The sequence below is a fragment of the Corythoichthys intestinalis genome, chromosome 16, assembly GCF_030265065.1.
Source record: "Corythoichthys intestinalis isolate RoL2023-P3 chromosome 16, ASM3026506v1, whole genome shotgun sequence".
In the NCBI taxonomy this organism is placed as follows: Eukaryota; Metazoa; Chordata; class Actinopteri; order Syngnathiformes; family Syngnathidae; genus Corythoichthys; species Corythoichthys intestinalis.
This window is the reverse complement of record NC_080410.1, coordinates 20,736,317-20,750,147: the sequence shown is the minus strand read 5'-3', so window position 1 is coordinate 20,750,147 and position 13,831 is coordinate 20,736,317. Positions and strand designations below refer to the sequence as shown.

Genomic DNA, 13,831 nt, shown 5'->3' with positions numbered 1-13,831 from the left:
CAAACAAGGTGAGGACATAAAGGCCAATTTATATTGTATGTATAAAACTGACAGGGGCATTTTAATAAGACACTATTTCATTAATGAACACATCATCTCTATGGAATAAGTTGTAAAATATTACAGGTTAAATTTTCCCTGACTCCAAATTCATATTTGATAATCAAGTGCAATCGAGTGCAAAAAAAAAAAAAAAAAAGTCTTAGATATTTCCTTTTTTCCTCAATGCATTATTGGTAATGTGTTTTCGACGAATTTCAGTATCCAATGACTATGATGGCGCCATGTTTCTATTTCATTTTATTTTATTATTATTATTATTTTTTTTTTTTTTAAGAGAAAGTAAGTCTTACAGTGAGGAAAATAAGTATTTGAACACCCTGCGATTTTGCAAGTTCTCCCACTTAGAAATGATGGGGTGTTTGAAATGTTCATGGTAGGTGCTAGTCCACTGTGAGATACAATCTAAAAAAAAATCTAGAAATCATAGTGTATGATTTAAAAAAAAAAAAAACAATTTACAGTATTTCTATTATACACTTCAAATAAGTATTTGAACAACTGAGAAAATCATATCAATATTTGGTACAGTGGCCTTTGATTACAATTAAACAGGTCAAACCTTTCCTGTAACCTTTCACCAGGTTTGAACTGACTACAGCAGGGATTTTGCACCCCTGCTCGAAACAGATATTCTCTAGATCAATGAGGTTTCTGGGCTGTCACTGAGAAACATGGAGTTTGAGCTTGCTCCAAAGATTTTCTATTGGGTTTGGATCTGGAGACTGGCTAGGCCCTTCCAGAACTTTGGTATGCTTTTTATAAAGCTACTTCTTGGTAATTCAGGTTGTCTGCTTCTGGTCATTGTCATGTTGAAAGACCCATTCAAGACCCATTTTCAATCCTCTAACTGAGGGGAGGAGGTTATTCCCCAAAATCTCACAATACATGGCCCTGGTCATCCTCTCGTTTAATACAGCGCAGTTGTCCAGTCCTATGTGCAGAAAAACACCCCCAAAGCATGATGCTACCATCCCCATGCTTCACAGTGGGGATGGTGTTCTTGGGATGGTCCTAATCATTCTTCTTCATCTTCGGGGATGACGTGGCTCAGTGGTAGAGTAGTTGCCCCCTGACCCAGAGGTTGTGGGTTAAATTTTCTGCCCTGATGAACTCGCCTAAGTATCCTTGAGCAAGATACTGAACCCCACATTGCTCCTGGTGCTGTGTCACCAGTAGGTAGATGGCGATGTAGTGTAAAGCACTTTGAGCGCCTTGAAAGGTGGAAAAGCGCTATATAAGTATAACACCATTTACCATAACACCATTCTTCCTCCAAACACTATGAGTGGAGTTAAGACCAAAACGTTCAACATGACTTTCTCCCATGACTCCTCTGGATCATCCAAATGATCACTGGCAAACTTAAAATGGGCCAGGACATGTGCAGGTTTTATGCAGGGGACGTCTTAGTGTATTACCAACAGTAACCTTGGAAATGGTGGACCTTCTCCTTTCGGGTCATTGGCCAGCTCCTCCTGTGTAGTTCTTGGCTGATTCCTCACCATTCTTAGGATCACCGAGACCCTACATGGTAAATCTAGCATGGAGCCCCAGTCCAAGGGAGATTGACAGTCATGTTTGGCTTCTTCCATTTTCTAATAATTGCTCAAAAAGTGGATCTTATATCATCAAGCTGCTTGGCATTTGCCCTGTAACACTTTCAAGCATTTTAGAGGTCTCCAATTCTCTCTCTGGTTTCTTTGGACAGCTCTTTGGTCTTGACCATGTTAGTAATTGGAGTCCTGACATGTGTGGACACGTGTTTATATGCAGCTAACCGCCTTAAACAGGTCAAAAAGTCATACTCAAAAAGTCTACCTCCACTTCACTTATTCATCTGAACTTTTAAAGGCAACTAACAGGTCTTTGAAGCTCACAATACTAGCTAATAGACAGCTGTTCAAATACTTAATTTCAGCAGTATAATACAAATAGTTAAAAAAATCATACACTGTTATTTATGAAATTTTTTTCTTTATACTGTCTCTCACAGTGGACAAGCACCTACAATGAAAATTTCAAACCCGCCCATCATTTCTAAGTGGACGAAATTGCAAAATTGCAGGGTGTTCAAATACTTATTTTCCTCACTGTACAAGGGTTGACGAGTTTACAAGTAATGTATTTTCATTTTCATTCATGTTTCAGATTTTTCAAAGCAGAGGTCACCAAAAGGGTGCCCGCAGGAACCAGGTAGCCTCCCCAAGGACCAAATTGCCTGCAAGCGTGTTCTAAAAATAGCTCACCAGTGAGAGGTCTATTTTTGTCTGCTGCTATTCTACAGACACACACACAATGAAAAAAATAGCAGTGAGCTCCATCGAACTTTATAATTCACAATCTTTTTTGTTGTTGCTCTGTTTAAATCATACTGAAGAAGAGTTAATCTGTCGCTAAAATATTACAAAAAAATAAAAAAAAAGGGGGTGGGGGGGTCATTGGATAGTTCAAAGGTCAGCATTGTTCAACGAGACAAGCCAGCGAGCTCAAATACAATGAGGAAATGATTTACCCACAAATAATTTGATTGAATTTGGAATTTCAGGAGTGCATATGGTTCCCTTCCCATGAATCAATATGCAATTATTAGCTCTCACTTTTCATAGTTTTGTGAAGGATAACATTTCATAGATTCTTATTTACTGTATATCCAACACGTTATTTTACACCCATTTGTTAAAAATTAATAATCACGAGTCACTCTACAATACATAAAATGTAATTCCCTTTATTTCCAGTCCCTATCATCTCTATATGGTTTTTGTTTTTATTTACATTGGTTTAATAGACTTTAAGTTTGCTTCGGTGTGGATTGAAGGCAATATTTAGTACCGGGGAGAAAATAATACAAATAATTATATTCAATAAATAGACAAATAACATTTGTGATTTCCTCCAAGTGGCCATTTAACATTACTGTAGCTGATGAGGACCGTAAACTTGTGTTGTAGCCCAAAGTGAGTAGATGGATGCAGAAGCAGCTGATGCTAATGGTTTCAGATTAAATTGTGAGTATTAGAACATTATGTTTTTGATGCAGAAAACTTATTGTATTAGTAAATTGATATTCTTTCATCCATCTTCCGTACCACTGATCCTAAGGTTGTAGGGGTGCTGGAGCCTATCCCGGCTGACCTTCTGCTGGAGGCTGTGTACACCCCTGAATGGTTGCCAAATAATGGCAGAACACACAAACTTCCACGCTCAGAAGCACACCCACGAAGAATTTGGAGTGTTCCAATGACTGGGATTGATCCCTTGAGCTCAGAACTATGAGGCATCCTGCTACCCATTCATCCACTGTGCCACTCTGTAAATTAACATACTTATATGAAAAAAATATGACCTTTGAAGCTGTCCATAATCTGTTTTATAAACATAATAAAATAAAAAAAACATGCGTGCAACCCCTTAAGCCAAAGATCAAATTTTAAGAATTACAAATTTGCGGTTTCGCAGGACAGTTTGTCAACAAACCGGGTCGGTTTCATACATTTCTGCTTAAGAAAAAAAATAATTAAAGTAGCAACGTAAATATTAACAATTCCAGAGAGCAACAAGTAAAATAGCCAAAAACAAAACCAAAGAAACGCTTATACGTACAGCCCCTATTTGTTTTTGTTTCATTGAACGGTCACTCATTTTACACAACAATATATATTTTTTGTCTCCCACGAGTACATAGAATCATGCAAATATACAACTTTCTTCTGTGCAGCATAATAAATAAGCTTTATTTACTCTTAATCTGAAATAACATATATCACTGCATGTTTTCAAAGTCCAAGCACCCTCACAAAAAAAAAAAAAAATCGTTGCAGATCAGAAATACATTTTTCTTTAAAAAAAATTAAAAATAAACACACAAACAAGAGCTCAGGCTTAGTATAAAACATCTATAGAGTATTTTTACATGTTTTTTTTTTATGTATACAAAATTAACATATTTCACAGATTTTTCAAGTCCTTATGTCCTCCTTTGGAAACCAAACTCTAAACACATGTTTATTTTTGTGTCATGAACGAGTAAAGCAATATATTTTTTCAAGAGTGAAAAATACATTTGTCAGGGGCTGGTCATTATCAATTTACAGTAAATGCTCTTCTGCTCAAAAAAATCCACTATTTTAACGTCACAGTAAAAACACATTTGTGACTTTGACAATGTCTGACATTCACATGAATTATTTTTCACACAAGACATGCAGTACTAATGAAGGCCGTTCATTTCAATACTTTGTTTTCTTATCTGCCATGAAGTGTTTGGCAGATTGGGATGACGCGTGGGAAGCGTTTTCACTGTCTAGTGTGAAGAGTGACCAAGAAATTAGTAAAGCCATTTGTCTGGACTCAGAAGTAAAACTTCAGCAACAACAAAAAATAGATGCTTTTGACTGAAATGCATTAAACTAGACACACTCAATATATAGTTCAATAAATAGTCAACAAAGGGATGAAAAATGAAATGATTTCCCGTCAGGCCTAATTAATATCTGCCTCCAAGAAAAAGCACTGTAAAGTGTTCTTTAAGGCTTTAAAGCTGGGGCTGCTTTTTATTCATTTAAAGCACCATTAGCCACCAAGTCTTTGTGCTATGTGTGCATTCTAATTTAAACATGGTGTTGTTTCTCTTCAGAATTCAACTGGGTTAGTGTGGGCCATGTCTGAATACCACATTAATACGTATTAACTCTTTATATTGCTGCATTGGGCTGAAGACATCCTCATATTGCTTTGCTCTTTCCAAAGATCTTGCTCTTTAGATTTTTCTTTCAATAAATTACTGCTGTTGGTTTAGTAAGTGTGAGTCATTCTGAACTACTTGCTGCTGAGGAGTGTGGATAGTATAAAGTGAAAATAAAAGAAAACCCTTCAAAGATCCACTGTATTTCACTTTTTAAAACTATGTATGACTTGCTGATTATAGACAATTTAATCAAACAGTGGTAGTGTAGTCGTTCCCCAACTCAGAGGTTGTGCGTTTGATTCTCCCGCCACAAGATACTGAACCCCACATTGCTCCCGGAGCTGTGTCACCAGTAGGTAGGTGAGGATACAGTGTAAAGCGCTTTGATGGCCCTAAAGTTGGAAAGGCGCTAGACGAGTGTAGCACCATTTACCAAATTATTTTCTGGTTACTTACAATTTTAACTACCAGTCTCCAAAACTGTGTATTCTCAAGCTGCCTGTTGTTTGCTTTTGATGCCCCCCCCCCAGTTATTTCAAAATAAAGCGAAACTTATATTTGCAGTATAATTTTATAATTGTCATATTTGTACCTCAGTAATTAGTCCCTTTAATTTAGTATATACCACATTAATGGCTTATTTTCAGTAATTGAATTTCCTTTAAATATTAGAGAGCATGAACAAATTAGCGCAAAAAAAAAAATACATTTGGAGCTTAACAGGATACTTATGAACATGTTATGTATTTTTGACATCAATGCTTTCATGTGCCATGCTTTTGCAAGTATTTCACTGATGAAAAACACTATAATTTCTTTTCTGATCAAAAATAGGCTTCATTTGAGCAAAAGCACTGGTTTACAGATACAGATCACAAGCTTTCAACATCATTAAATATGAAAACCTATCAGTCTAATATTTGAATTTGGAAATCATTGAGCAGAAGAACACTTTAACTCTCATATCCAATCCATCAATATAAGAATTTCACATTTTGATTAAAACAGAAAAGTCGACATAACATCAGCAATTGGAAATGTGATTAATGGCAGTTCAAATAAATCTCAATCCTGACGAGAGTGATTAAGTTATTCTGGTTGGTATAACAGCACTGAAAGTTCTCTTCTCTAGTTGTTTTGGCAGTCCAGCACACCGAAGGGTGAACAATTGGCTTTGAATCACAGAAGTTGGGATACATTTTTACATGGTTGAAGATCAGAAAGTGAACATTTTCCATAATTTCTTGAAGAAGGTGTGCAGCATAACACAAAATCCAAACTTTCACCCTAGCTGTACCTGCATGTCTTCAATCGGCAAGTGGTGCAAAAACAGCGATATGATATCATGAAAATATTACAGAAAATCATTACCATGTTTTTCGGACTATAAGTCGCAGTTTCTTTCATTGTTTGGCTGGGGGTGCGACTTATACTCAGGAGCGACTTATGTGTGAAATTATTAACACATTATGATATCATTTCACATGTTATTTTGGTGTTTTGGAGTGACACTGATGGTTTGGTAAACTTGTTAGCATGTTCTTTATGCTTTAGTTATCTGAATAATTCTTAATAGCTATAGCCACGTTCGCGTTCTGCCTTTGGCAATGTGTGTTCAATTGTATAAATAAAATTATTTTATTATTATTATTATTATTGACTTTTATATATTGAAATGCATGCTTTTAGTTTTTGGCGCTTTCACGCCCATGTGGGGGCGCACTCGCACTTGTTTACGCGAAAAAGAGCGCTCACACGCCAGAAGAAGACTGACAGCCACGCAGCTTTGAGTGAGTGGGTAAGTTAGCGAGAGAGAAACACAGCTGCGAACCTACAGGTTCATTGCTTATGCTTCTAAAATATCTCTACAGAGGCAATGCCTGTATGTATCATCTTTTCTGTTGTTGTTGTGTTTTTTCCACACGCGATCGGACACTTAGAGCCAGTTGTGTGGTTGTTTGAGCGATGTGCTAATGCTAGCGAACGCATGCTAACTGTTTGTGTCATTGCTGTAATAGCACCTAATTATCATTTATTTACGTATGTACGCTGTTTGGTATCGAGGACGAAATTGATTCAGCAAATTATACGGACGTCCTGCATCGTCATTTGGGAGTTTAGCTCGCTGTATAGCCAGGACCGAGCCGTAGCGTCCTGGTGAGGACAGAATATTCGCATTTCGTTTTTCATGCACTCTACACTTATTTAAGCATGTTGTTCACTATTGTATTTATATATTAAATTGCCTTTCAAGATGACATATCTGTTCTTTGTGTTGGATTTTAAGTAAATGTCCCCCAAAAATGCGACTTATACTCTGGTGCAACTTATATATATTTTTTCCTCTTCATTGGGCATTTTATGGCTGGTGCGACTTATACTCAGGTGCGACTGGTAGTCCGAAAAATACGGTATATGTTGTTATTATGCAAAATATTAGTTACCACCAACAAAATTTTCTCCTGCTTAGTCAAACATTGGAGACTGTAAATTGGAATGTATTGTATTTATAATAATAATTGACGGTTAATCTATTTATTTTACCAAATAAAAGAAGCAATAAAAAGTCAAATGTCAATCTTTACTTGTACTTGTACTACTACTATTCCTGTGAGAACAGGCTAAAGAAAGAAGCCGTAAAATGAAAAAAAAAAAAAAAAAAGTGGATAGCTAAGAACCAAATGGAGGTACACAGAAAATCAAGAACAGCTATACTTTTATACTTTATGCTAACATAAGCTCACGGTTAAAGCTATCTCAAGCATACGCCCTTTCAACTCCTATATACAATCAACACGTGGTAGCAGGACAGTGAGTAGTTGTGTGCAATGAATATCGCACATTGATTTAATGTCTAGTGAGACCTGAATTTAGAAATGCCTCTGGAACATTTGTTTTCAGTATAGCCCTAAATACAAATGTGAGGCAAGGATCACTTAAGTTTTCACATTTAAGGGTAGGAAAAATAGTCAAAGCATGTTAATGTTTCACAGCAGTTTAAGTAGGCAGATTGGAACTTCCATTCTGATTGTTGCAATGGAAAAGTTGGAGTGAAGGAAAATAAGTATAAACATGATCCTGGCTGTTATAGAAAGAGGTACTAGGCTTGAGAAAAAATTTTCATGGCATACACGTATGTCTGGAAAATAAAGTGGCAATGCTAGTGTTGTTTTTGCATTCATCCAGCTTTCCAATGTGAAGGAATTATACAAACCCAGTCATTTATAGGATGGCATTCACAAGTATTCAATAAAATCAATTTGGGCATAGATGATAAAATCTGACAAGGTATACTGACACCTACTTACATCGAGCATGCCGCACACACGCACACACCCACACACACAAAATTACTACTTGTGAGTGTTCAGGTGCAGGCAAACATGCCTGTCATGAGATGGCAAATATTAACCACAACAAAAAAGAAATGTTGGCAGTAAATTGGAGAGGGATTTTATCACTTTGTTATTTATTCAATTAAAATATCAAAGGGTGTGGAATGTATTTTGATCTTTTTAAAGTGTTCCTGTTACGTGGAATTTGCTTAAATCATATTTCCTTCAAATTGCCTCATCCGGCCTTCCTTCACATCAGTTCTCACCAAAACCTAATAAAAGATCTTTATAGATCATTCATTAAAGCGTAACATTTATAAATTAGGACATTTTGCTGCAGTCTCCAATTCACATTGCCATTTATTTTACTTCTTCACGAGTGGATGCTGCTGTTATAATGTTAATATACAGTGTCTATTCCTTATGGTATTAAAAGATGGAGGAGGCTAGCTGGAATTTGACTCAGACAGAAATTTTGATGGTTGTGAGAGCAACCTTCCTTCAGATCAAAATTATACCAGAATTACCTCTCTTGGAAAACCATGGCACTCAGTAGGTACAGTCTAAAAGATCACAAAGTGTGACCGCAGAAATATTATTAGACTGAACAGTTGTTAAAATAATCCAGAAACAGTGCTACAATGAAGTGTGAAAAAAAAGACCATAGTGAGTTATATCCCAGGTATCCCAGGCACAGTTTCACAGTCTGTGCTTTAAACACAGTACTCTAACACTGAGCATGCCAAAAAAATACAAGGCAAAACTGTGTCCAACACATTTCTTCCCTTTAAGAAGTTTCTCTAGCCCTGAAAGGGCACTGTAGAACCAGAAGTAAACAAAATTCTTTTCCTCAAAATGCTTAACACTGGTCCCCCAGTCAAAGCTTTTGCTGTGCTGACACACCCTTCCAGTAATCAAGGATGTCATGCAGGTCCTCACCTTTAGCAAATTGCACCTTTTTTCGGAGGGCATTACCAGCTGTTACATAACAGGCCTCGTCACGCTGGCCTTTACGGTAGGGGCGGAAGCGCTCCCAGATCCTCAATGTGCTTTCTGAGGAGTACTCTGGGCTGGAGGAGTAGCCAGAGTAACTGGAATGGTGGCGAGCTGGAGATAGCTGGGAGTAAGATGCTGCATCTTTTCGGGAGCGTGACAGTGGCTTTAGGAAGGAAACCCTCTGAGCTGGGGACCCCTGATGGGAGCCGTCATAGTAAAGAGCTGGGACGGAGTGGCGGTGTTCTGAGCAGTGGTAGTCCTGCTGCACCTCCAACTGCTGCTGTTGCTGCTGATGGTAATGGTGTGGATTTTGGTTTTCTTGATGTTGGGCACCAACACCACCACTGTCGCAACCACCACCACCCCCTCCAGTGCAGCTCATACTTCCCACTAACGGCAGTCTTTCCAGGGGTTCCCCACAGCCCACAGGACTTGCACGGTCTTGGTACTGCTGTTGCTGATTGCAGGCATCTGGACTTCTTGGCTCTGAAACATCGAGGCTATAGACGCGGGCCCCTCCATGTTCTCTTTCCCGACCCACAGAACCACATGAGGCAGTACTGCTCTGTTTCTTGACAGCATTTACAATCACCACAGCTGCATCAGCACTCATTTGCCGCTGAATGGGGCGTACAGCATTGGCCGGTGGAGGTGGTCTGTAGGGAGGAGTAACAACGAATCCACCACCACTGATCCCTGGGCGCTCAGAAAGCGGAGTATTCAAAGCAGGGAGGGGTGGCGGAGGTGGAATTTTGTTGACTTGGCAAGATTCGTTCATCCCTTGAGAAAGTGTTATTAAGCCCCGGGTAAGAGCAGAGGTGCTGTTTGGGGGTGGGGAGGTAGGATTGGAGGATGGTGTAGGATTTGGGGTGGAGCCCGAAGTTGCAACAGCTGCTGCATCCAGTTTCAGTGCGTCAATGCAGTTGTTTATGATCTGGTTGACTTTGTCCACCTCCATGGCGATAGTTGAGATCTCTGATGCAGAACCATGTCCATCATCATCTGAATCATCTCCAACATCTGTTCCATCATCATCCCTTAAGTCTTCCCCCCTCCTACCTACATGTCCTCCATCTCCAGTGAGCCTCTCAATCCCTGCCCCTCCACTTCTGATATCCATATAGTTTCCTTTGCTTGTCATGGCCTCTGAGAAGGCAGTGGCCATTTTTTCCACTTGTGGAATAGAGGAAAGTCTGGAGGAACTAGTGTTTGCTGAATGAAGCATTCCAGAGCTAGAGGATGTAGACATAGGAAGCTTGCCTCCATGGTGGTGGTGATATTGGTGGTGTTCTCTGGAGTGTTCCTGAAGCTTGTGGGCGGCTGCTGGATCCTTTGCAACTGCTGCAGCCACCTCCGGTCCATAACGCATTTCCAGAATTGTTTTCTTCACACAGATGGACTTCTTCTTCTCATCATGCATGCGTTTCTTACGTAAACAGTAATAGACAAAGCCCAAAACAATAAGCATGCCAAATAGACAACCCACAATGGTCATTATATAGTGTGTTGTGGTTGATGGCGTGGGTAGTATGTTGTTTTGATTTTGAGAACGAGTGGAAAATTGGAGGCACGTGTGGTTATATCGTTGGGAGTTACGGACAGATGCCACACAGAAAGTGTAATTGGTGTGTGGTTTGAGCTTGTTGAGGGTGATCATTTCCTTTTTGTTCTTCAGATTCATAACATCTGACACAAAAGTTTGGTTATATTGTGTTAATATATACATTTTGCTGAACGGCCTCGGAATCTGGACAAGGAGAGAAGCTGAGGACAAAGAGACCTGATGGAGCTTGATGCTGGGAATGAAGCTGCTCTCTATGGATGTGGAGGTGTTGGGCTGATGGTAAGGTCCCACACCACCAAACATCTCTGGACCAATTCCAGACGGACCATCCAGGTCTGGTGGGAGAGAGGTTATTCCAGGAATCATCACTCCATCTCTGCAGTGGGAGGACAAGATATTTTTGGCGTTTCGACCAGCGTGACCGGCAGCAGTGGGGCTTAGTAGTGGAAAACCCAACATCTCCCGAGGCGTCTCACACTGGAGACGATCATAAGTGTGGGTGACATTGTTGAAGGATTCCAGCCAGGTGAGGAAGCTGTAAAGATCACAGCCACAATGGAATGGATTTGCTGCCAGTTCACAAACCATTAGGTGATTTAGAACAGTGAACGTTGACGGATCGATGCGGGCAAGTTTATTGGATGACAGATCAATGCTGCTAAGACTGGGGCACTCCCAGAATGCATTGCTGGCAACAACCTCAATGAGATTGTGTTGGAGGAATAGGCACTGCATGCGACCGAGCCCTCTCATCATACCCTCAGTTAGATTGGTTAGCTTGTTGTAGCCCAGTTGAAGAACCTAAGAAATACAAAATTATGTACAAATATGAAAATGTGGCCAAACACATTAAGATTGACTTATGCTGTTCTTATGTATTTTTTCTGATCACCTGAAGGTTTGCTTGTCCCGAAAATGCACCATCTTCAATGTAGGTAATTTCATTCTTGGTGAGGTTGAGGTCTGTGAGGTTGGTAAAGCGGTACATGGAGTTTAAGTGCACTGCTTTCAGCTTGTTCTCATTGAGTCTCAAATCATGGACAGTGTTGTTGATGTGCTGAGGAATGGTCTCATACGGTGGCTGGTTCTGACTGCAGATAGCCAGCCACACATAACCCTTGTCCCCTTCAATAAGCCAGCAGTCCCCATTGACCACGCTTGGAAAGCGGGTGGCAATTAGGAGGGAGGAGAGAATAACAATGAAACCCGGAGTGATGGAAAGACTCTGCATGATGAAGATGAAAAACGGGATGTTATTCTAATCAAGAAGAGAAATGCAGTGACAGGCACAATGGAGGGTGTGTTTGTTCAAGAAAAGAGAGTAGCAAAGGTGCCTAGGAAGGACTGTGATAGAGGAGGAAGAGGAGGAGGAGGATCTGTGTTGGGTATAGAAGACAGGGTTTATAATGCCAGTCACAGCTTTAGGGCTATCATGGTTGATTAGCAGGTCACCCGGGTTATGTCATATCTTGTTGGGCTGCAGTGAAGGTAGTCACAGCTGGTCTTCATGCTTTCTGTGGACTTCACTTCTGAGGAAACAAGATTACAAAAAATAAATAAATTAATATTCAGGATATACCTATATTTCATGAGTTCATTTTTAAAGGATTTTCAGTAAAATTGTATTGTCTCTGTGAGAAGGGCTGTCTCTGTGTCACTTTATCTATGTGCAACTTCCTATGATGTTGAAATAATCAATGAAATTCAGGAAGTAATCCCTTCCAGCCAGAAGTGTAGAAAGATTATGATCACCATCCAAAATTAAATTAAAGTGGAAGTTCAGAATTTTTGACATTAGGCTTAACCTTCAAGTTAGCGGGGGATTAATTAGTTGGTGGAGTTGATTTTAACAAATTTTGTGCAGTTTGTAAGTTATTTGTTAGTTTCATGGCTCTGGAGTGGCTAGGCAGCACGAGTTAATAGCATGGCAATAAAAAACAATACAGATCTACGAACAGATCCAACATAGTCAAATAAATTTAAAATGCAGACCAGTGTTCCAAAACACCCATGCGGCCAAAACAATTTCCCCCCCAAAAATAAAAAAAACTGCCGTAATTCATTTCATTCTGCAGGACTAATTTTTTTAGATGCGAAAAAGACTACAACAGAGAGGAGTGCTTCGGCCACTCGTGCTCACGCTGCATTCAAGGAAGATGGGAAGTCGGACTTATCCCGCTCGGAGGGTACAAGTTGCGACCTCAAAGTGTTCCAAGCTAAAGTAAACAGCAAAGATGGCTGATCGCGACAAGTTGTTTTTTTTATTTTGACCATCACAAGACATTTTGACCTCCAGCAAACCTGTCTTCTCGTAAGCGATCAAATAGTGGAGGCGTTCCACTGATATTTTTCCAGATCAGAGGTTGAAAACTCCGACTTCCCAACTTTCTCGAATGCAGCAACAGTCCGCCAAACTAACGGCAACATGGTGAAATGTGCATTTAGAGGCTGTGGAAACAGAAAAAAGAAATGGGCAAAGGAAAGTTTCCACAAATTCCCTATGAAAAACGAGGAACAATATAAACTGGTTACTTGCTGCTGGCTACGACATAAAAAATCAGCGGTGAAAAAAACAACAACGTCATATCACTCCAGCCTCTTCCTCTTTAAAAGTTCTGGATTACAAATGTTGCTGTTCATAATGCAATTATTGACATGCAATAATAAGTTTAAATACTTTTATCCAGAAAACATAGCCAACACTATTCGTTTGCATGGGTCATCGATGATTTTCATGTGTGCATATGTTGTTTTTTACTGGCATGCGAATTCGGCTGAATTGACTAGCCACTCCGGAGCCCTGAAACTAACACAAAGCTAACAGTCATGTGGTTCTTTTCATTCTGTTGAAATGAGTGCATCACTTGTAGATGTCCAATCCGTTTGAACTGGAGGGTGACAGCAAATTAACATTTGTTTGTCCACTACGAATGGGTTGGACGTCTGTCGGTATCAATGGCAGCCAATGAGTTTAACCCTTTAACACCTAAGCCTATTTTGTCCGAATTTGCATGCCTTTGATGTTGCCTTTATATTTTAAAGAAAAAATTGTTCACAATGGCCAGGTTGGGTCCCTTTTTTCAGGACACCTTGAACTTCATGTCCAAACTGTTGTTTTCTTCACTGACCAATTATAATCAACATTTTGGACCCAAAAAGACAAAAAAATTTTTTTTAAATCTTTTT

At 39.4% G+C, this 13,831-nt stretch overlaps 1 protein-coding gene across 9 annotated transcripts in view; it reads right to left on the bottom strand.

Moving 5' to 3' along the window:
* Positions 1 to 539: 539 nt before the first annotated feature.
* The window catches only part of LOC130904772 (protein phosphatase 1 regulatory subunit 29), a 137,834-nt gene continuing 124,542 nt past the window's right edge, over positions 540 to 13,831 (bottom strand). For all 9 annotated transcript variants that reach the window (XM_057817775.1, XM_057817774.1, XM_057817772.1 and 6 more), the window contains 2 exons: positions 11,538 to 12,174; positions 540 to 11,446 (listed from right to left, as the gene is read on the bottom strand). In XM_057817775.1, coding sequence (XP_057673758.1) covers positions 8,963 to 11,446; positions 11,538 to 11,876 — 2,823 coding nt within the window. In that variant the 5' untranslated portion in view covers positions 11,877 to 12,174 and the 3' untranslated portion in view covers positions 540 to 8,962. The remainder of the gene's footprint in view (positions 11,447 to 11,537; positions 12,175 to 13,831) is intronic.